A 24926-nucleotide genomic window follows, 5' to 3' on the forward strand; every position below is an offset into this window, starting at 1 on the left:
TTATACTTCCTCTTTGTACATCTGTATGCTGTACAAGCCAGCATATTTAAAAATATAAGTGAGATTAAATAAAAAATGCTACCAACAATAAAGAATGACAACTTGGATGCAGCAGCTCATAGGTTTGCTTGCTTTTTTTTTTTAATAGGAAACAGAGACTGACCTATTAACTTCAACTTTTTGACTTCAATCAGTCTCCTGTTTTCATTAGGCACACATTGAAGTGTATTTTCAAAGCACTTAGACTTACAAAGTTACACAGAAACCTATGGAACTTTGTAAGTCTAAGTGTTTTGAAATGAGCCCCTGACTAGCAATTACACACATAAAAGTTACTATTTTATAAACTAGGTGCATTACTGGTGCCGCCACTGGCTTCTAGAATTGCCCTTCACATGTCAGATAAAGAACCATGGAAACATTTGATAAGACTGGTTTATGACACGTCTATTAGGGTTTCATTGATGCGCAATGGGAGGATGCTGCGTGGCGCCCTTAAGGCTAGAAAGAAGATAATATTAATGTTGACATAACAGCGGACATTAATAGAAACCAGCGTACAATGCTATATAGACTTTATCTGCTCTAACATGACAACCAACCAAAAAGAGTCATAAAAACCAACTGTTGTAGGAAGAAATACTCGCCACTGTTGTCTTCAGTAGCGGTTCAGGTGAAAGGGAGGTCGGGATTTGCTGCGGTGCACCAGGGCGCCGCAGTGCACAGCTTGGGAAACACTGTGCTAAACTATTATTTCTGTTCTGTATTCATGGATGAAAGGCCGGGGGCAGGACCACAGAAAACAAATGCTAATGAGGATGGATGTATAGTAGACCAGGATCAATTCTCAGAAGACTGTGTTTGTGAGGAGCTGGCCAAATTAAAAGTAAACAAAGCAATGGAGCCTGATGGGATACATCCGAGGGTACTCAAGGAACTCGGAGAAGGTCTGGTGGCTCTGCTGTCTGACCTCGTCAATGCTTTCTTAGAGACTGGTCCCAGAAGACTGGAGAAGGGCAGATGTGGTCCCTTTGCACAAGAACGTAAGGAGGAGGTTGCGAATTACAGACCAGTCAGTCTGAACTCAATGGTGAGTAAACTAATGGAAATGCTTTTAAAGTGGAGGATTGTGAGGTTTCTCGAATCGAATGGACTGCAGGACCCAAGACAGCATGGTTTTTCTAGAGGCAGATCATCAGACAAATCTGATTAATTTCTTAGGTGGCCAAACAGTTGGATGTGGTAGGGGTGCTAGATGTGGTGTACTTTGATTTCAGCAAAGCCTTTGACACGGTTCTGCACAGGCGACTGATAAGTAAACTGAATGTCTTCGGTATGGGACCTAAAGCAACTAACTTGGTTAAGAACTAGATAAGTGGAAGGAGACAAAGGGTAATGGTAAACGGGAGTTTGCTCTGAGGAAAAGGATGTTATCAGTGGTGTATCACAGGGGTCTGTCCTTGGGCCAGCTCTGTTTAACATCTTTGCGAATGATATTGCGGAAGGACTGTCTGGTAAGGTCTGTCTCTTTGCAGATGGTACCAAGCTCTGTAATAGGGTGGACATCCCAGAAGGTGTGGATAGCATGAGGACGGATCTAGCGAAGCTTGAAAAATGGTCCAAAAACTGGCAACTAAGATTTAATGCTAAGAAATGCGGGGTCATGCATTTCGGCCACAAGAACCCAAGGGAACGGTAAAGTATAAGGGGTGAAGTACTTCTGTGTATGAAAGAAGAGCGGGACTTGGGGGTGATTGTGTCTGATGAACTTAAGCTGGCCAAACAGGTAGAAAAGATGACGCTCAAAGCCAGGAGAGGGATGACCAGCAGGAAAAAAAGAGGTGATAGTGCACTTCTGCAAGTCGAAGTCCTATTTAAAATACTGTGAGCAATTCTGGAGACCGCACTTACGGAAAGATATAAACAGGATGGAGTCGGACCAAAGGGCAGCTACAAAACTGGACAGTGGTCTCTGTCATAAAACATATAGGGACAGGCTCATGAACCTCAACATGTATCTGCCGTCATGTTTCTATGATGGCCCCCACACATTATGCATACTGCATAATAGAACAATTTTTCACATGTCTGTTGTCCAGTACTGCCCACAAGTCAGCTATCAATCAGCAAGTGTTCATTGTCACAGCCTGGACTATGGTTTTCTGCAGGCTGCATCCCTTACTACAATCATGGCCAAGGGCTTTGTAACAAATGCAGTCTTCCTATCCCCAAACTATACCCCTGGGCCACCATCCATAGAGTGGGAAGCAAGGAAACGGACCTCATGCATCAGGGTGTGAAGGAGCAATGGGAGAAATAGCAGGTGCTGCAGAACATTTTGCTGGAGTTAATGGGGCTATACAGTGCCTTGCCAGAGTACACTACTGCTCTGAGCTCTACCTTGTAAACGTAGCCTACAGCTTCCTCAGCTCACAGAACCAGGGATAGCAACAGTGAGCTACCACCACCTACAGCTTCCACAGCTCACAGCACCAAGGACAGCAACAGTCAGAGTGGCAATACAGTCACCACCTCAACTGCGGTGGTGGTTACGGTCGATCTTCTTTCCCAGGGCATGGTGTTGGATCCTCCTCAGTGGACGGTGGAGATGATGGATGCCAGTCTGGCTGGTTGGGGCGTGCATTGTCTGGATCAGTTGGCCTGAGGTTCTTGGATTCCTGAGGAAACTTGTTGGTCGAATAACTAGTTGGAAACCAGGGCGATTTGCCTGGCCTTGGTGGCGTTTCTGAAGCTCCTCTGGGGCAAGGCAATGCACGTTTTGTTAGAGGGTCTCTTGGCAGCTCAGGAGTCATGTTAACTAATGGATTGGGTGAAGGCTTATCTCTCAGATCTGTCCGCGACTCATGTGATGGGCATGGACAACATTCAGGCCAACTACCTCAGCTGCCACGTATTAGATCCCGGAGAGTGGAATCTGGGGGTGGACCCCTTCAAGCTGATTGTAGACGGATGGGGCTCCAGTCATGGACTTGATGACCACCTGTCTCAATACCAAGACACCATGGTTCTTCATTTGGCACAAAGATTTCTGGTTGGAGGGTCTCAATGTAGTAGTTCTGTGTTGGCCGGTGTCAGGCTTCCTTTATGTCTTTCCACCATGGCCTTTGGTCAGCAGGATTCTACAAAGGATCGGGCAGCATGTTGCAAAGGTGATTTGGTGGCTCCGGATTGGCCTCACAGGCTGTGGTACAGTGATCTGGTTCATCTAAGTCGACAATCCTCTTCAGCGTCCAATATCACAGGATCATTTGTCCCAGGGGCCCATTCAGATGCTCAGTCTGGCTCCATTTTCTTTCTTTTACTTCTCTAGACTGGCACAGGACAATCCCTTGACTGTATGCTGACGGAGTTCTTGCCCTTCATTACTCTGTTTTCTTGGTCTCTGTGGTTGAGGGTATATATATTATTTGGCTTTCCTGTTTGTTTAACAAAAATGGAGAAAATGAATGCTGTATTGGACAGGGGAGCATCTTGGTTCATATAATGTTGTGGGCAGCAGCATTTGGTTCTCTGGTTTAGCTGGAGGACAGTCAGCATTGAGAGGAATGTGAGAGGACTACGGGTGTTCCTGCTTGGCTATTCGACAGACTGACTCTAGGGAGACTGGACAACCCAGTTATAGGTTGCTTAGATGTCACTGATTCTCAGTTTCCACCTGCTGGTAGGCATGCATAACCCATTTGTCAATGCCAGTCTGGAGGAGGACTACAAGAAAGAAAATTAGCAGGTTAGATCTAATTTCGCCTTAACGGCAATGCTCTATAATAAATGCAGTCTATTAAATTGCTTCTGAGGAAGCCCAACATAGACCGAATTACAGTAATCCAACTGTGAAAGTATGAAGGATTGAATCAAAAGAGCAGAATATTTATTGTGAAAAAAAGAGAACAGATTAGTCTCCATTGCCTCAATTTTAAAAAATATCTTTCTTGATAAACTGTCAATTTGAATTTCAAATGAAAGAGTAGAGTCAAAAATAATAACCCAAAGTTTGAGATGTTTGTGCTACAGGAAGAGAATTAGGTTGCTCAAGTGGCGTTACTGAACCATAAAACTTTTGTTTTGTCAGCATTAAGCTTCAACATATGTTTGGTAGCCCAAGATTTTATATTATTAATGCAAAAAGAAATCACAGAATAGGTCAAGCCTAAATTGTCAAATACAGGAAGCTAAATAAAATATCATCAGCATATAAAGTAGAATGAGCTCCTGGTGCCAAAATATTAGTGCTTAAAGTACTCTTAATATTAAATAACACAGGAGAAAGAGTTGATCCCCATGGTACGCCACAAACAGGGGTCCTAGACTTAGACTTTTCAGCATGTTTCAATACAAAGTAATTACGATTACTTAGAAAATCCTTAAACCATGTATAAACTGTACCTGAAATACTAAGATCTGTAAGATTGGCAAGCAAAACAGAACGATCTACAGTATCAAATGCCCCTGAGATGTCAAACTGGAACAAGAGTGACTAAGTTCCATGGCTTAAGGATTCCCCTAATCCTAGTTAACAAAACAAGAAGCAACAATTCTGTACTATGATTTCTTCTAAAGCTAAACTGAGCAGGGCCGGCTCAAGAGATAGTGGTGTCCTGAGCCAACCTGCTTTAGCGGCGCCCCTGGGAAGCGAGGTTTATCCTCCAGAAGCATGGGCACCTTAGACTCTGCAAGTCTCTTTACTAACTTATCCACCAAACAACATCCCCTGAAAGGGAAACTTACTTAGTTTAGACTTAGAGGCCACATCAGCCAACCAGCCCCTAAAAGCCACAAGGACCTGTGGGCCGCTACGCCGAGTACCATAGACTTGGATGAAGTCTCAGCAAATCAAACATGGGAAACAAAAGATAGGAAGAACCCGTGTCAATTTTGGCCAGCTCCTGGCCAGTCATCCAAGTCGCTGTTCAAAACATGCCCTCACCACCAAACCACCAAATATCACCACCTGAACTACCAAAGTCATGATTTCAAGACTCTGCCTCCAATCTGCGATCTTGCAGATCCTTGACAGCTGTACCACCATCGACTGGCACAGAATTCTTCTTAGTGACCGCAGAAACCACCACAACCACCACAGGCTTCAAATTTTCCCTATCCAGATCTGGAATGGGATCCAGACGCATCATAGAGCATGCCACCCGTAAAGGAGAACCTTGGGGCCTTCCACTGCATCTGAATCACATCCCAGATATCCTGATGCATATTAAAAGACTTAGCAGACTTTCTGATGCCCTTCAACAACAGGTCCACCACCCATGGAGCCTCCCGCAGAGCCTCCTGAGGATCCTCCTCAAAATACAAAACCGAGGAAACCTGCACAATGAGCGCCTGAAGCTCATCCCTATAAAAAAAACCTATACCACCTAACAATTCTCACCCAGAGGGAGCTCCTTCATCCATGCATCCTGATCTCTCAGATCTAAGCCCGTCAAGTGATCCACTGTATCCTACTCACCCTCCTCCTCTGAACAGGGAGATTCTGCACCCCCAAGTCCTCCCTATCCCAGGAAAGCCTCTGGAGCTTGGGAGGAGGTGGAGAGGCCACAGAGCAAACAGAGGGAAAAACTGCCCAGTAAAAGGGCCTCCTAGGCCCACAGGAACCTGAGATCCTGACCTTTGGTGACAGAAGACCTGATGCATTGAGGCTGAGGCAGCCACACTTCGTGTACTGCTTTAGACACTCCCCACTCATACTGGGGATAAGGGGGGTGGTGCAGCCAAACACTCCACGAAACCTAAGGGGAGGACATCTGTCCCTGTCCCAGACATGAAGGCACCCCAAAGCAAGAGGCTGCAAGGCCCAAAACCACTTCTACTGAAGTCAGCATACACCCCTCATGCTGCTTTAAGGGACAGCCACTCTTATTTCTTTCTTGAAGGACCCTCTGTGTCTCCAGCCCATCTGTTTTTTTTTTAAACAGAGCCCAACAGCCGAGGCACTTCTAAAAGTCAGGGAGAGAAGGGGAGGAGGGACCCAGTCACCCGAGTTTACCACCACCAAGAAAAAGAAGACTCCCATGGATCTCTGTCTCAATACAGCAAAGACAACCAAAACTCACAATTAGACAGCACTGAGAGGAAACATCAGTGTACTTAGCAAAGCTTTATGAATTATGTTTTACTTTTTTTTCCCCACAGATTCAACCAAAAAAACAAACTAGGCTGAGGCCTGCTGTGACTGCCACCACAGACTGAAAGGTTCCAGTAGCAAGAAAGGCAAGGGAAGCTGTGATCTTGAGGTGGGCTGGCCTGAAGGATAGGTTCTAGCTACTGAAAGAAGTGCTGTATGGCAGCCCTATCAAAATGAAACCTTGTAATGCACTCATCATCAGTAAGGTCCATCTTTGACCGGGATGCCTCCTGCTAGCCCTCCCCTCCCAACCCTCAACCACATCCAACCATGCATGTATGACATACTCATTCAGCTCATTCATGTCTATTATGCAGCAGCCCCCACCATTACAGATGCAAAACACTAGTATCACTTACTTGGACACTTACCCAGCACCAGCATATAGCACACACTCATCGAGCACCACCACAGTACAAAGCACACACTCACTGAGCACCAGCACACGCCACACAACCAGTCAGCACCTGAACACTTGCACGCTAACCAACAGGGACTACACAAACACACAGGCACTGCACGCAAGGACAATGAGAAACACAGTACAAGCAAGTCAGGAGCCACAATGGGATGTGTGCTGAGTTGGGGACAGTGAGGGGTTGGTGGGGGCCAGACACAATAAAGGAGGCTGGGGCCTAATATACAGCAGAGGATGGGTGTGGATAGGAGAGACGTGGGTGTGGGAACAAGTTCAAGGGCAGACAAACACAATTTGCAGAGCACTACATATGGGATTCAAACAGTTCACAGTGGGGCACACAGACTGGAATTAAACCACAATCCACTTCTCCACTCTCCTCTAATCAGCAACAACACAGATAGGTCACAAAGAACAGACTGCGGCTTCACTTGTTCGTTTTTATATCAGGTCTAGGGATGAACATTTTCATTTCTGACCCTAGATGTCAGCCTGCTATACGTTATCACATTCAGACATCTAGGGCCCTGTTTACTAAACTGCACTGTGGGCACACAACTTTTTAGTGCGTGCTAATGCTATATATTCCTATGCATGTCTCTAGCGTTAGCACGTGCTAATTTTAGCGCACGCTAAAAAGTTAGCGCTCCTACAGTGTGGCTTAGTAAACAGGGCCCCTAGATCATAACGCCACCCTCAACACACTCCCGGAAAGCCCATTCTGGGATGCCTAGCTCACATGGATGTTCCCTATGTGGCTGTTAAAAAAATTGGTTCTTGGACGTTCCAAGCACATGGATGTTCATATGCTTCAAAAATGAGCGCCTTAATAAAGAAAAACGTTAAAAAAAATAATAGCAAAGGAAAGACTATGCTAATGATATACCCTATGGTTTTGTAAATGTTCTTTTTTTTTTTACATTCATTTGCCATACTAGAAGTAAAACTAACTTCAAAAAGAAGTATACAGAGAAATCATTTGTTTACATCTGCTGTTGCTATTTGATTTGAGTGAAATAGGGTGCTCCAGGGCACATAGGTAGAACTGAAATAATGACCCTGCCTGCATAGTTGAATGCACTTAGCCATGCCTCACTACACATCCAGTGTATTATAGTGCAATTTAAACCCTATTGTGTTTTATTCTTTTTTTTAACTGGAGGCTATAAACCAAAGTTCAGCAAGCTTTACAAATACGTCTGAAATCTTTGCATATAGAAACAAAATATAATACCTTAGGTGTAACAATTAGCATTTCTTCTGCAAACAGAATCTCAACACAGTACCTTGATTATCTGTAACACATATGAAGCATCTACATACATAAATATCTGACTGTATTTGGGAAAAGGTGACTGATCCAAAATGCTGAGAATGGCTGATTTTTCATGTCATAGCTCCATAAGCAGTTTGCAGAGGTTACATGTTTGAACTTCTGTAACTTTTTTTTCCACATTAAAAGACAGGGTTTGTACTGTTGCATTACAAATTGAGAGTATATTTCCAATTTTGAGGGAATTCCACTGGCTCCCGATACTATCAAGATTAAAGTTTAAGATTTTGCTGTTAACTTTCAAAGCTTTGAAAAACGTTAATCAGGTTACTTATAGATTACATATATGCACTCCAGGAAGAACACTGAGATCCAGTCAGGACCTTTTGTCTCAACTGAATAGGAAGGATAAGATGTAGGATGTTTTCCATCATGGCACCACCTGGTAGAACACTCTGCCTAGAGAGCTTTGGCTGGAAAATAATGAGAAACAGTTTTGAAAGGAATCAAAACATGGCTCTTCCCAGGTTAACTGATGTATTAAGGGGTTGATGAGTGCTGTATTTTAGTTTCAAGATACTGTGTGTTGTATGCTGTTTATTTTTATGAATGTGACTTTATGTTAACCCCTTTGAACACTTTCCCCCAGATTCTACATATGGAACCCAAAATTGGGCACCAATCCAAGATGTACTAAACAGCCAATTAGTGCCAATAACTGAGTGCTAATTAGCACCAACTGTCACCAATTTAGAACAGGGCACACAATTTGCATCCAAATCCCATAGCATGCAATCCAAAAGGGGGCGAGGTCAAGGGAGGTGCCTGGAAGGGTCAGGGTGTTCCTAAAATTTGTGCACAGTGTTACAGAAAACCGAGGATGTGCGACGGGAATTACACCTGTTTTCAGCCTGTGTAAGTCCTGTGCTGAAATTGGCACTCAATGCTATTCTATAATGGGCACTCATCTTTGAGTATCCATTATAGAATAGCACTGAGCGCAAATCAGCACTGATACTTGAGCGCTATTTATAGAATTTTGCCCTTTGTGTTAAAATATGTAGTATATAAGAATTTTAATAAACAAAAAGAAATGGTCCATCTACTCTGCCTAGTAGGCTTGCTGCTCAGTGCAGGTTATTTTTTCCCATGCTTCAGTTTTTATTTGGGGGAGATCTTATCTGTTGCGGAGTTTGTTACTGTCCCCATGCAGTATTTATACCCATTGATAGGCTACATACCTAAATGGTAATTTCAGAAAGCTGGTATTTACATGTGCAGATGCAGAGATTTCAAGGGGGTGTGGACTGGGCAGGCTGAAAATTTATACATGCATTTCCTATTTTACAACGGTAAAACTAGTACAATTATAAAAATTTCTACACTGGCTTCTGCACCTCCTCTGAGGCATGCATAAGTGTCTGCAAGTGCTCATTTTCAGAGTCAGAAACAAATGTTCACAGAAGCAATTGGGCCTGGTCCCCTGATACTATATTCAATATAACTCAAAAATTTGTCATTTGGAGCTTTGTTAGTTAATTGGAGGCAATTATATGATAGTAGAGCCATATTAAAGAACCTGTGTATAATTGTCTGTAATTACACATAGAGCTATCTAAAATTGGGACTTCTATGTATAATCATCAGTGATTACATGTAAAAGATTCTGGAGGATGCCACTCTTTTCTATATGTTACTTAATAGGAGTGGAGGAGTGGCCTAGTGGTTAGAGCACCGGTCTTGCAATCCAGAGGTGGCCGGTTCAAATCCCACTGCTGCTCCTTGTGATCTTGGGCAAGTCACTTAACCCTCCATTGCCTCAGGTACAAACTTAAGATTGTGAGCCCTCCTGGGACAGCAAAATATCCAGAGTACTTGAATGCAACTCACCTTGAGCTACTACTGAAAAAGGTGTGAGCAAAATCTAAATAAATATGTGTATATTTTAAACATTGCTGCACTCATGTATAGAAAAGAGTGTCATCGTCCAGCATCTTTTACCTTTAATTGCCGATGATTAAACATAGAAGCCCCAATTTTAGATAGCTCTGTGTATAATTACTGACCATTATACACAGAAGAGTCATATTACAGAAACTATACATATAATTGCCTCCTATTAAGTAACAAAGTCCCAAATGAGAAATTTTCAAGTTATCTGCCTGTGTTATTTGCCAGGATCCTTATCTGTATTTTACTAAAGGGTCTATATTCAACAGAGTTTTTTGTAAAATACTGGGGAATTTGTGTAAGATCCAGCTTGGAAGTCCTAATTCCTACCTCAGTGTGCTGTGTGAAATGGAGTCTCACCTAAGCTTCCCTTGTGACAATTCTTTCTCAGGTTAATTCCCTCAGTTAACTACCACTCTCACTAATAAGTCATGCACTGCACAATTCATTTTCTGACTCCTATTCTTTTTCATGACAATGCCCTTCACTTTCCTCACAGTCAATAATCACAACCAAGAATTTATTGTTGCTCTTCAAGAGCATTTTATCATGCTCTTAGAGTCTGGAGCCAATTTATTCCTTACATTTGTTCCATAGCAATCTCAACTCACTGAAAAATATATTGAGGACTCATTTATTTCTTATAGTTTTACTCAGTCTCATTAATTCCCCTGTAAAATCCTTGCTCTTTTTATTCCTCTATATCCTTTTTTTTTTATTTACCTGATAATGTACTAATTCATGTACTGCTCATATTTTCCAACATATAGCACATTATTTATACCCTATGGTCATTTTCTATTATAGTAAATAATAGCACTTGAAGTCTATCAGTCTCTCATTACTTCTAAGGAAACATTACTAGAAATACTGCTCAGCTTACCTCGTTGCAATACAAATAGTAAAGTTACTTACCTGTAGCAGGTGTTCTCCAAGGACAGCAGGCATATACAGCACAGTCTTGATTATCCAACTTTCACTAATTCGACCATCCAACAGACACTTTGGTGACGTCATTGTTCATTGCTGATTAGTGTTAATAAACAATATTTTTAATTGAAGATACACTATGCCTGTTCTTTATGCATAACATATGTTCTCCATACATTTTTAAGGGCTTATCATTGTTTTCTGTATTATCCAACTTTCCATTTATCGGACAACAGGTTGGTCCCATTTATGTTGGATAATCGAGACTGTACTGTATTCTCATATGTGGGTGACATCGTTCACGGAGACCAGTGCGTAAACTGCCATAGTGCACCGTCACTTTAAAACTTTATGGCAGTAACCCCACCGCGCATGCCTGACCCTTCCCATCCAACACTCAAGTCCAGCAGTATAATACTAAAGCTAAGAAGACAACTCAAAAGGGTGGCACAGGTTAGTAGCTTTGCTTTCTCCGAGGACAAGCAGGCATAATATTCTCACATGTGGTAGCTACCAGGCTCACAATATAAATGAAACTTGGCAACTAAGTAGAAAGTGAGCCTGGTGGAAAAAGGGCTAGAGGGCGGAGTTGACATTTAATTAGTAAAAATGATCCTGCAGGACTCTTGTCCAAACTGGCTATCCCACCTGAATGCTGCTCTGACAGTAGTGAGCAGTAAGGGTGTGGATAGAAGATCACACCTTGTACATTTCTTCAATGGAGACAGAGTGGAAATGGGCTACTGAAGCAGCTGTGGCTCTTACATTGTGAGCGGTGACATGGCCTCGAAGGGTCAGTCCAGCTCCAGCATAGGTGTAGGAGATACAGTCAGAAGAAATCTACCTGGATGGAGAACTCTAAAATCCCACGATATTTAGAAGACGCAGACTTTGTCTACCTTTTGCAATACCACTACAAAGGTCTTTTTAAAGACCAATCTTTAGTGTCACAAGATTGAAAGGACATGACATTGAAGATTTTGTTATCTATTCAAAAGACTCCTGAAGCAGGCTGTAGGCCGAAACACAGATTCTGTGTCAAGTCTATGGATCAATAAATCTTCTTGAAGCATCAAGTTTGTTTCCCTAGTTTCTGGAGTCTGTGATCCATTTCCCACTACTTTTTTGCTTTTAGGAGATACAGTAAGCCAGTCATGCAGAGATAGTATGTTTGGTGATGGTGATCCCTAATAGGGTCAAAGGATACAAAAAGCTGGGAGTACGTCCTATGAGGTTTTGTACATTCCAGATAATATGCTAGAGCACATTTGCAGTCTAAGGTATGCAGTGCTGTTTTCTCCAAAATGAGCATGGCTTAGGGAAGAAGACAGGAAGTATAATGGAATGATTGAGGAAGAATTCTGATACCACTTTAGGGAGGAATTTGAGATGGGTTCAGAGCACAACCCTGTTGTGGTAGAACCTGGTGTAGTTGGGTCTGCCACAAGGGCGTGAAGTATTACATTATGTGAGGAACTTCAGAGAACAGGAATGAAGGTTTCATAAGAGCTGTAAGGATGACACCGAGATCCCACACCCTGGAGGTGACTTGATAGGAGGTTTGGTATGAAATAAACCTTTCACGAATCTAACTATCAAGGGATGAACAGAAATTAGCTTGTTATCAACCCTAGAGTGAAAATCACTAATAGCACTCAAACATATTCTTACTTAGTTAGCTTTGAGGCCAGGATCAGAGAGATGGAGGAGGTACTCCATAAGAGTAGGAAGAGAGCACTTAACAGGGTCAAGCATTCTGGCTGTACACCAGAGGGAAAATCTTTTCCACTTCAAACAGTAACACTTCTGTGTAGAAGGTTTTCTAGGAGCTAATAGTACTCTAGAGACTCCTTCTGGAAGGTTTAAAGAAATGTAATTCTATGTCATTAAAAACAAAGCTATCAGGACCAGAGAGTGGGGGCTCTGGATGGAGGAGGAACTCCTACTTCTGTGTTACTAGGGTTGGAAAGTATCTAACCTCAATGGTTTTCTAGATGACAACTCTAGGAGAAGAGGGAGCCAAATTTGATGTGGCCAACAGGGAGCTATTAGGGGTCTTAACATAGTTTGAGAAAAGTTCTCTCTATGATATGTAGTGGGGGAAAGACTTATAGAACATCCATTCCCCAGCGGAGCAAGAAGGCATGTGGGGCTACATGTTTGGGTGCGTAAAGTCTGGAACAAAAGAGGGGAAGTTTGTTGTTCTCAGGAGAAGCGAACAGGTCTATCGTTGGGGTTCCCCACTACTGGAATAGTCAACGAGCTATAGGCATGTGGAGGGATCATTCGCGAGGCTGAATGGCTCTGCTTTAGATTGGCCATCCTCCAATCTTCCGGGTCCATGCTTGATTTTAAACATAAATTACATATTACTAGCAATAGTTCTGCAAGTTTATTTTTCAATTCTATCAATACTATGGGATGAATACCAGCCAGTCCAGGCAATATGCTACTCTTCAATTTGTCAAATTATGCCATTACATCTTCCAGGTTTACAGAGATTTCATTCAGCTTCTCTGACTCATCAGCTTTGAATGCCATTTCTGGCACCGGTATCTCTCCCAAAACTTCCTTGGTGAAGACCGAAGGAAAGAAATCATTTAATCTCTCCGCTATGGCTTTGTCTTCCCCTTTTACCCCTCGGTCATCTAGCAGTCCAACCAATTCTTTTCTTGCTTCTTGCTTTTAATATGCCTAAAAAAAATTTTACTATGTGTTTTTGCCTCCAACGCAATCTTTTTTTCAAAGTCCCTCTTTGCTTCCTTATCAGCGTTTTACATTTGACTTGCAATTCCTTATGCCGTTTCTTATTATTTTTAGTCAGATCCTTCTTCCATTTTCTGAAGGATTTTCTTTTATTTATTTATTTATTTATTGCATTTGTATCCCACATTTTCCCACCTATTTGCGGGCTCAGTGTGGCTTACAATACATTGTGAATGATGGAAATACAATTTGTTACAGTACGATTATGGGTTACATTGTGAAGAGTTACGGGAAGACAAAGTCAAAACATCATTTGGGAATAGAAATGATGGAATGTAATAATGGGGAATGATAGGGCGATAGAACAATATCAAGAGAACATTAGGGTATGACAATTTTATCTGTGGGTAGAGTTTTAAGTGTGGTGAAAAATACGGGGGAAGAGAATTCAGAAGAGAGTGTATTGATGCATTTCTATTAGTGCGTATGGACTTCATGTGTTTTGTTCCTTGCAATAAATTTTCTCGAAGAGATGAGTCTTCAATAGTTTGCGGAAGTTGGTTAATTCGTACATCGTTTTCAGGTTGCGTGGTAGTGTATTCCAGAATTGCGTGCTCATATAACAGAAGGTTGATGCATGCAGTACTTTGTATTTTATGCCTTTGCACTTAGGGAAGTGGAGATTGAGGAAAGTTCAGGATGATCTTTTAGCGTTTCTGGGTGGCAGGTCTATTAAATCAGACATGTATGCAGGGGTTTCACCGTGAATGATTTTGTGAACTAAGGTGCATACTTTAAAGGTGATACATTCCTTGAGTGGGAACCAGTGTAGTTTCTCACATAAGGGTTTTGCACTTTCGTATTTTGGTTTTCCGAAGATGAGTCTGGCTGCTGTATTCTGGGCTGTTTGAAGTTTCCTCAGTATTTGTTCTTTGCAGCCTGCGTATAGTGAGTTGCAGTAGTCCAGATGACTGAGTATGCGTGATTGCACTAGGCTGCAGAAGATAGATCTTGGAAAGAATGGTCTTATTCTTTTCAGTTTTCACATGGAGTAGAACATCATTTTGGTTGTGTTGTTCGCGTGAGTCTCAAGTGTTAGGTGGCGGTCAATAGTGACTCCAAGGATTTTTAAAGTTTCTGAGATTGGCAGATTTAGTTTAGGTGTGTTAATAGCGGTAAATTTATTCGTGTTGTATTGGGAGGTAAGTATGAGGCATTGAGTTTTTTCTGCATTCAGTTTCAATCGGAATGCATCTGCCCAGGTGTTCATGATGTGTAGACTTTGGTTGATTTCGTTGGAGATTTCATTAATGTCTTGTTTGAAAGGAATATATATCGTTACATCATCGGCATATATGTAAGGGTTAAGGTTAAGGTTTGATAGAAGTTTTGCCAAGGGGATCATCATTAGGTTGAAAATAGTTGGCGAGAGGGAGGATCCCTGCGGTACTCCACACTCAGGTGTCCATGCAGCAGACGTAGTTGAATTTGATGTGACCTGATATGAGCGTAAGGTTAAGAACCCCTTGAACCAGTTTAGGACATTGCCTCCGATGCCAAAATATTCAAGTATGTGTAATAGGATTCCGTGGTCAACCATATCAAAGGCACTTGACATGTCAAATTGTAAGAGGAGTATATTGGTGCCGGTTGCAATCATTTGTTTAAATTTGGTCATAAGGGTAATTAATACTTTTTCTGTGCTGTGATTTGACCGGAATCCTGATTGGGCATCATGCAGTATTGAGAACTTGTTGAGATAATTTGTGAGTTGTTTGGTTACCATCCCTTCGGTTATTTTGGTTATTAGTGGTATAGATGCTACTGGTCTGTAGTTAGTTATTTCGCTTGCGTTTTTCTTTGTGTCTTTGGGTATTGGGGTGAGTAGAATTTTTCCTTTTTCCTTTGGGTAAAGTCCGTTTTGTAGCATAAAGTTCACGTGGTTCGTTAGGTCTATTATGAATTGTTGAGGAGCTGATTTCATGAGGCTGTTTGGGCAGATATCTAGTTTGCATTGGGATTTGGCGAATCTTTTGAGCGTTTCAGAGATGAGGTCCTCTGATAGTAATTCGAATTCGGTCCAGATCCTGTCTGCTGGATATATTCCGTCTTTTAGCTCTAATAGCTTCCTTCACCTCGCTTTTTAATCATGCCTGTTGTCGTTTGGTCTTCCTTCCTTCCTCCTTTTTTAATACATGGAATATATTTGGCTTGGGCTTCCACGATGGTATTTTTGAACAGCATCCATGCCTGATGTAAATTTTTGACCTTCGTAGCTGCTCCTCTTAGTTTTTTTTTTTTTAACATTCTTCTCACTTTATCATAGTCTCTTTTATGAATATGATGCTTAAGGTCTACCACCTTCGCACCAGTTAGACAAGTGACCAGACGATCCTGGTGTGAAAGTGGAAGACCTTCTGCATCACCTAGATAGGATTTCAGATAGTGCTGGGGAGGAGCCTGCTGTCTTGGTACATGTGATAACATTAGTGGTGCCAAATTTCATGGGTAATATATTTTTTAAAAAGCTGAACTATCAGAGTTAGGGCCATACACATTTAATAGCATGTTAGGTATATTCAATTTCTGTTAGAATTCAGCGCCCCTTGGTGTCAGAGATTTGTTTATTAATGATAGCAGAAAAAGTTTTACTCACAAATATCACAACTCCATTATGTTTACGAAAGGCAGCAGAGTAAGCAACTATAGTGAAATGATTATCATGTTATCTACCTCACCAAGGTGGGTTTCTTGTATCAGGGCAATATCAGCTTTAAGGTTCTTGAGAAAAAGGGAAAGTTTCTTACATTTAATGGGGTTATTTAACCCTTGAGTAATAATAGAAACTATATGCATAGGAGAGATGGAGTGGCAAACCTGAGAAAGGCAGTACACCAAAGGCAATGAGTAGAGCATAGGAACAAATTACAGCTATATAATGTAGAAGCATATTAAAGGAGACCAACCAGCAAATTATAAGAGGTAGCAATGAATCATTGCAGTTAGTAAATAACAGACAAGAACTAACCCCAAGTGAAAAAACTCTGGTGTGCATAACACAAGTACAATATGGGTGTTGGAAGACTATTCTTTGAGGCTGTATGCTATGTTTTGCAAAATTCAACAAACGTTTTGAACTTAAAAAAATAAAACAGTACCCTCTCGAATTCCAGAGCATACAGAGTTCCAAGGGTAAGTGAAGGAACTCATCCTTTCAGACCTTCATGTTAAAAGAGTTTATAGCTCATTTCATAATATTAATGCTCAAAGGCCCACCTCATGACTGACAGGCAGGATACTCTCCCTCACAGAAGAGTAGATAGCATATCAGGTCAGTGGGGAGTGGAGTGGCTAAAACCCTTCCTTCACACTTCACTGTCCAGACACCACAAACCTGTCCATTCCACGCTGCCATATCAGTCCTAATAATTAAAAGCAATCTCGCAGTCTACAGTCAACTGCGCTATTTAGGCAGAACTCTCTGTGGTTAATATTTACCACAATAAGCAAGGACATTGAATCGAATAAATCCCTTGACTGGAAATGCAATCGGTATGACTCAATAGTTTAAACTGCTTTCTTGTCCTAGGGTGAACTACACGTTATGCATTATGATTTAAAATTTAGGCGTTTCCTTTAATATTATTGGATTAATGTATCAGGAGTCACAGCAGGGCACACAGCGACCCTGACACAGCTTTGGGTCTGTGCAGGGATTTCAGTCTGGCTAACTGATCTCCTGATAATTGTACACATTCTATACTCTATCACTGTCCCTTGATGATCATTTGATCTAGTTCCCAAAAGAAGTTGCCTGAGGAATATTCACTGTGATCTTATAAAAATGTTACGGTCACCTTTGGTTACCTAAGTGGAATAAGCTTGTTATACTAAACACGTTAAACTTAAAATGAAATCTGCTGATCTTCTACTTGGATTCTGTGCTGGTAAACCAGCAAATCCAGTATCAAAGGGGGAAAGACAGAGGCAAGCACTAGCAGTTCAGTACTCTTTTTTCTTGGATCCCAGAATGCAGTGTTCTGCAAGGCTTCCCTTTCCCTTATCTTATTCAATGCTCTAATGTCACAGTTTGCTATTATACTTAAGGCTGAGTTTCAAACTTACATTTATGCAGATGATGTCACAGAGACACATACATTTACTGAGATTATTCAAGAAATAGAATATATGCTTGGCCTTTTAGATGGCTGGACTTCAACATTCAGATTAAAACTAAACAATGACAAGACAAAGTTGATAGTTTGGGGAAATACATTTAAACCTTTTGAAGAAACAGTTCTGGTTACAAATGGTATGACTTTTACATTAGAAAAACTGAAGATATTGGGAGTCATTGTTGATGAGCATTTGACATTTGAATCACATACAAATCACATGATTAAGAAAGGATTTTATAATGAAAAAATTGAGAAGGGTAAGACCTAGTCTAAATTTTAATGCTTTTCAATCTGTAGCACAAACTTTGCTTCTGTCTCAGATAGATTATTGTAATACTGTATTTGTGGGTTTATCTGATGGTTTGCTGAAAGTACTTCAGAAGTTTCAAAACACTACTGCTAGGCTGATTTGCTGGTCACCTAAATTTGAATTAGCTTTTCCACTGTTGGTATAACTTTACTGGCTCCCAGTTAGGGCACGAGTTATTTTTAAATTATGTACTATGACGTTTTTTTTAATACTATATTGGCTTGCTCCAGGGTATTGTTAGACATTGTAAAACTTACTCAAAATAAGTGTAACTTTGATAGACTTCCTTTATTATTACAATTCCCAAGTCCTAAACATATTATTTACAAGACTGTATATAATGGACAATTTTCTTTTCAAGCCACTAAATGGTGGAACATTCTTCCACTAAACATTAGGAAAATAATTCAATTTCAATTATTTAAGAAAACTCTTAACATGCATCTTTTTTGGTAGTTTAATCAGTAGTTTAATATTTTGTAGCTCTCTGGGAATGCCCAATTTGACTCTTTTTGTAAGCCACAAGGAGCTCTAATGGGACTTTGCAGGATGCACGTGTCTAAATGAACCAGCATAATACATATACTTACAATGAACTGTTCAATATCTCTTTCTAGCCCCACATTTGGAAGATCCGGCATCATGTGTGCCACCACTTTAAATCCAGCATCCTTAGCCAGGTGAAATGACTCACATACAGCTCGTACTGTGTGACCTCTGAAGGGGAAAATCCAAGAAAAATAAAAGGAAAAAAATGTTAAAAATAAACTTGTTAAATTTTCAGTCATATGAAACAGCCTGTATAACTAACTACCAAGATTTAGTCTTACATTACTTTGTACTTCATTTGCATAAGACAGTATTTACCAGTCCCTTTTCATTTCGTCACACCAATATCTAAGGCACTGGTTCCCAAATTTATCCTCGGAGGTCCAATGCTGGTAAAATTTTCATGAGATCCATAAAGAATATGCATCACTCATAAAGCCAGCCACTTCACCAAATGACGTTTACATTTTACATTCTTTTTTATTAATAACTAAATACATAAATATTGGTATTTTGTAATCATAAATGTTAAACACTAAGCTTATAAACCCTACGCTTTAGAATTCCACACCTCCTGCTTGCATCTAAAGCAAATTTTTTACACAATCACTGGTTGCCCAGCTGATTTGAAAACTCAGTCCTATCATATGATTAGCTGATGAGAAGATCCTCAGGCATCTGCTCTTATACTGGATTTCATTCTCTGAGTCCATATGATGCCCAAACTGTCCAAATTTCACCAAGCTGTCTTAGTCGACTGGGATATTGTGCAGATGGACTTCAAAGGCTCAAAGTAAGCATTGTGCACTAAGTAGAAATTTCTTAAAGTTTCTACTCATCTTGAGCTCTACACAGTGCCGTGTTTCGCCGATTAACAGCATCTTCAGGAGCTAGAGTGGTACATTACTCAACACTACTCGGATCACTCCATGGTTGTAAACTCAATCCAGCCAAGCCATCTATACATGTACATATGTTTAAAAGAGGGTGTTCATTCTCTTTTTTGTTTCATTTTTTTTATTTGTGCTGTTTTATGTTGTCTTATTCTAGTGCATGTAATTACCAAAAAGTGGGAACTAGATCAAATAACACGCACTAATTAGGGAACACAAAAATGCACATCCCTAATGTTTCCTATTCATTCACTATGGAAAGCCTGAAATCCTGAGAAGATAAAAGTCTCTCAAGACCAGTTTGAGAACCAATGCTTTAAGCAGCTCACAGTAGATTCTAGCCTGGATGAGTTTCTCAAATGTCTGAGGGTTCTGTGAAATACCGAAGATGCTGGGCCAGAGTGCGGGCATCATGTATCAATCTCTTCCCTCCCACTCTCTTTTGTGACTACTGTGTTGGCCACGCTACAATATGTAAGACTGCTGTAGCTCATGAGACCACAGGGTTAGATGAGGGTTTAAACAAGGAAGGGACCACCACTACTTCTTTTTCCCTCAACAGCTCAAAACACTTCCAAAGATGATCACTGCCAAGGTTCAGCAGATACATGGTCCCAGTTAGTCAGTGTACTTAATGCTCAGAACCACCAATCGGTACCACAAATTGGCAGGCAGACAGAGAATGCTGGAATACTGGAGAGAAAGATAAGCTGATGTAAGATTAAGGAAGTACAGCTACACCATGAAGAGATGATGAGCAAAAACAAAGTCAAAACGTATCCTGGGTGGAGCAGATAGGCTACAGGAATTACAAGAACCATATAAATAGGTAATGTATGCCTGAAGGATAGCTATTCAGCATCACAGTGCCTGGAAGAAACCCATTCCAGTCAGCTCACACACAAAGAATCCAAAAGTGCACATATTAAAAAAAAAATGTAGCATGGCAGAAACGTCAACCTTCTTCAACCCCACTCTGTGCAATTTTTCTAAATCCTGCTGGATGGTGGGCAACAACAATTCTACTCCAATGGTGCCTCTGATTATAGCTTTCGCTGCTTCTAGGTACAACTTGGTCTGGGGTAGGATGAATAAGGTACACACCATAGTGTGGTCAGGGCTCTGAAAATGGGGAAGGTGCTGAGTACTGCTCTTGATTTTCTTACAACACCATCTCTCTCCCCCAACAGCTTGGGTTCACATAAAGGGCTATTTGAGGGGAATTTTATAGGACTAGAAGGAACTCTGGCTTATTTCCTTTTTATTAAAAGAAAGCCTTGCTTTGATGTGGTATTTTGACATTTCTCTACAGCTCATATGCAGCACTTTTACATGACTGTTTCATCACATTGTTGCTAGTGACACATCATTGATAACTTGTGATTCCTGACACAGGCATAGTTGCCAAAACACAGCCGTGTCAAATCGTCCCAGTTCTTCTGCCACCGACCTTTGTTGATGAACACAGTATTGATTAAATATTTTAACTATTGGATTGGACGTCTCTCATTTGGTTATTTTCCTCACGTTCTCACCTTCTGATTCTTTTTTACTATACTGGGACAGACCAAGGCACATCAAGCCCAGTATCCTGTTTCCAACAGTGGCCAAACCAGGTCACAAGTACCTGGCAAAATCACATTACAGTAAAACAGATTTTATGCTGCTTATCCTAGGAATAAAGCAGTGGATTTTCCCATGTTCATCCTAAAAATGGCTTATGGACTTCTCTTTTAGGAAATTATCCAAACCTTTTTTAAACCCTGATGACTGCTTTTATCACATTCTCTGGCAATGAATTCCAGAATTTAATTACTCTGAGTGTAGAAATATTTTCTCTGATTTGTTTTAAATTTACTACTTAGTAGCTTTATTGCTTGCCCTCTAGTCCTAGTATTTTTGGAAGGAGTAAACAAGTGATTCATGTCTACCCGCTCCACTCCACTCATTATTTTATAGAACTGTATCATATCGCCTCTCAACTGTCTCTTCTCCAAGTTGAAAAGCCCTAGCTACTTTAGCCTTTCCTCACAGGGAAGTCATCCAATCCCCTTTATCATTTTTGTCGCCCTTCTCTATACCTTTTCTAATTCCGCTACATCTTTTTTGAGATATGGTGACCAGAATTACACACAGTATTTGAGGTGTGGTCGCACTATGGCGCGATGCAAAGGCATTATAAAACATTCTCATTTTTGTTTTCCATTCCTTTCCTAACATTATTTGCTTTCTTAGCCACCGCTACACACTAAGCAGAGGGTTTCAACTATCATCAACAATGACACCTAGATCCTTTTCCTGGGTGGTGACTCCTAATGTGGAACCTTGCATCACATAATAGGATAGAGGATCCAGAGTAAGGGCCTTTGGGCAATCAGGATGAGTCAGTTTCATGTCATTTATAATTATTTCAGTTATTAGTTTGGCCCTGGTGCCTCCCCTTCTGTGGGGTCATTGAACTGAAGGAGTGGATCTGGCTGTTTAAGAACATAAAATGAACCACACTGAGTCAGACCAATGGTTTATAGACCAAGAGTACTGTCTTTAACCTGGCCAACCAGATCACCTGAAAAATACTCAATATATCCTAATAAGAAATCTATTCCCTGATAATCACTCCTAGAAGTAGAGTAGGTTTTGCCATCTTTTATTTGGCTAATAATTGTTAATGCACCTAAGCCACTTTTAAGGGATTTACACAAATTTCTTGATGAAAACTCTATAAACCTCTACTATTTAGGTAGACTTGAGAGAGTCACCAATTATCCTTGGACGTGAGAAACAAGGAATATATTTACTCTTTGGGATCTTGTTGGTACTTGTGACCTGGATTGGCCACTGTCAGACTGGATGCTTGGTTCAATAGAACTTTAGTCTAACTCAGCATGGCACATCTTACGTTTTTACTTATTGATTTCTCACACTTCTTCCCTTTCAGTCTTTCCTTCCCTGGCAGTGACATTTAACTGGCTGCCAGTGTAGGCCACTAATGAGATATTCACACTCTTTATACTACTTATGATCACTGTAGCTGAACAGGGATTTTTTAAAGTTTATTTATGTTAACCATTTTTATTGATAACATAGCCAACAATATAAATACACAATAAACCAACATCGAAGCATTAAAAAAAATAAAGGCATCACCGTACACTCTGTCATCGGTTTCAACCATTTTATTCCCCCCCCCCCCCCCCCCCCCCGGCTTTGTTTTTTGTTCACATGCTCCATATAAAACAACAGCTATTAGTAACCACTCTAACAGCTAAACAGGAAAAAAGTCAAACAACTACATAGAAAGTACGATCAAAATAGATACGAAAGCCAGTCCCATCTCTACCCCCATCACCGTATCACTCCCCCCACCCCGGAAACGTCCAGTAAGAAAAATAAGACAACCATGACTAGAAAGAGAGAGAGCTTTAATTCTTCTGTCTCTAATAGAAAGATTCCAAACCCCAACCCCTAGCCCAATTACCTCCCTCCCCACCCCTAAGTAAAAATCTAAATTAACAAAACAGAACTGGGGAAAACCAGATCTCTATTGCAAGAGAGAGAGAGAGACAACCAGAATTTTTTTTTTTTTATGTACCATTAAATTCTTGCGGGACTGGGTGAGTAAAAGTAAAATTCTTGCAAGGATGGGTTAGATTCCAGAGGGGATGGGTGGGGACGGGTAAGATTCCAGCCCCTGTGCAACTCTCTAGTTCAGATCTCTCATGGAGTCCGACCAACAAGGGAAAGATTTAGGGCTGTTTAGGTTTCATTTTAGTTAGCATTTTAGAGAGCAGTGTCATAGGACTCTGAAAGTGACTCAGGTCACACTGTTGGTGATGTGTGACATTGTGTCTCATTGATGCCAATGCATTCAAACTAATTTCTGTAGCTAATATGTAACAAGTTATAGTTAACACAAATCACACAGTTTGGGGCAACTATCATGTAACAAGATTAGGAGGCGATAAAAGGACTGTTGAGAATCTCTTTTTTTTTTATTGTTCATTCTTGAAATTTAACAGGAATTAGGTCTGGCTTGGGAAATGGAGGGAGGAATAGTACAGTTCTATAAGTTTAACTGAAATTTAACTGAAAGTCTGGTATTTTTTTGAGTGAACAGTACAATTGAGTCTAATACAGTGTGTCTTCATTAATGCAGAGAAAGAAAGATAATTATAATCTTTCACTTCTCTTGTCAAAGAGATAATTAAAATACAGGACAGACAATTCACAAGAAATTTTAATTCAGTTAGTCAAATTATCAAAGAATTAAGAAATCTCGTCAAATTATTGCCTTATGTTAGGGCTAGCAGGGAGCTAGTGCAGACAGTCTGAACTTAGCTGCTTACACAGCTAGGCATTTGTCTGCACCTTCAGGAGGAGCTGTGCTCCTGTTCCTCCTGACTTTGTTGAATAAGTGTGTGTATTCCTGTGTCTCCTGCCTTTGAGTGTGCCTTGTCCTCCTGCAGGGCCAGCCCAAAAAGCTGAGGGGACTGGTTTCATGCTGGGCCATTCAGCACATTGTCTTTGTGCTTCTACTGCTGTTGCTGAATCCCTCACCTGTGCCTTGTATTCTTGTTCCCGAGATTCCATGCTGGCCTTGTTGGTTTCTGGTTTGAATTCCTGCTTTGGAGGTTTGCAAGAGTGACAGCTCTCTTACCTTACTTGTTGCACTAAAGGCTAGTGTTGATTGAACCTGCCTGACTTGCTAAGGCTGGTGCTATTAAACTTGCCCTTACCCTGCACTGAGGTTGTACTCTTTTGTATACTTTCAAGAGGAATTAACATAGGCAACCGTGACACCCTGTCCCAGCCTCTTAATACTCTGAACACAAATTAATAAATATCACATTCACTTTGGATTAAGTGGGAACAACTTGGCCGCAGCTTTATTAGAAGACATAACTGTATATAATACAATCAAAAACATGATATCCGAGCCACACTGTAAGCTCTTAACAAGCTACAATGAAAGCACCTAGTCTGCCGCCATAAGCAAGCCTGTCAAACGTGCTATATGAAGTACACAGGATGCTCCCGCCGTGTAGCAAGGTGTGTCCAACCCAGGTGCAGTGAACCCATCTGCACCAAACCATAACTTGATGAATTAGCGCTCCTCCAATCACTCAGGGTCGGGTATTCCCGCCCTCCAAGCTGTGAAATGCGCAATATAATATAAACAATAATTAGAGAAAGGGGTGGGTGGGTTGGAGGGGAGGCTGCTCCTGTTTGTGTCCCCAGGGAAGAAAGAGGGAGTGTGCAGTAACGCTGTGGGCTTTAAGTCCACGGCTCCAGCCCCGCCTTCCCTGCAGGGAGCCCCTAATGGCATGAAAACTCCCTTCCGGTAACCGTGGCTTCACAGCTATGGCAGCTCACCCTCCCCCCCCCTCACAGCTGAGGCATGGGTGCATGGTGCCATGCTATGGGCGGCTCCGTGCACTTCAGCCCTCCGCCTTATTCTCTTTCCTAGTAGCCATCTATGGCCTACGTCCCAGGCCAGGGTCCGCTGACACCCTGTCTAGCAAAAAATACATTTAAACCCTCTCCTCACTCTTTTTACAAAGTCTC

The 24926-nt window shown here is 41.2% G+C and overlaps 1 protein-coding gene across 1 annotated transcript in view; it reads right to left on the reverse strand.

Annotated features, from left to right (window-relative positions):
- Positions 1 to 24926, reverse strand: part of ELP3 (elongator acetyltransferase complex subunit 3) — a 221960-nt gene that overhangs the window by 118040 nt on the left and 78994 nt on the right. Inside the window, exon 9 of the mRNA XM_030198697.1 lies at positions 18510 to 18636. Within this exon, the coding sequence (XP_030054557.1) occupies positions 18510 to 18636 (127 nt within the window). The remainder of the gene's footprint in view (positions 1 to 18509; positions 18637 to 24926) is intronic.

This window comes from Microcaecilia unicolor, chromosome 3 (assembly GCF_901765095.1).
Source record: "Microcaecilia unicolor chromosome 3, aMicUni1.1, whole genome shotgun sequence".
NCBI lineage: Eukaryota > Metazoa > Chordata > Amphibia > Gymnophiona > Siphonopidae > Microcaecilia > Microcaecilia unicolor.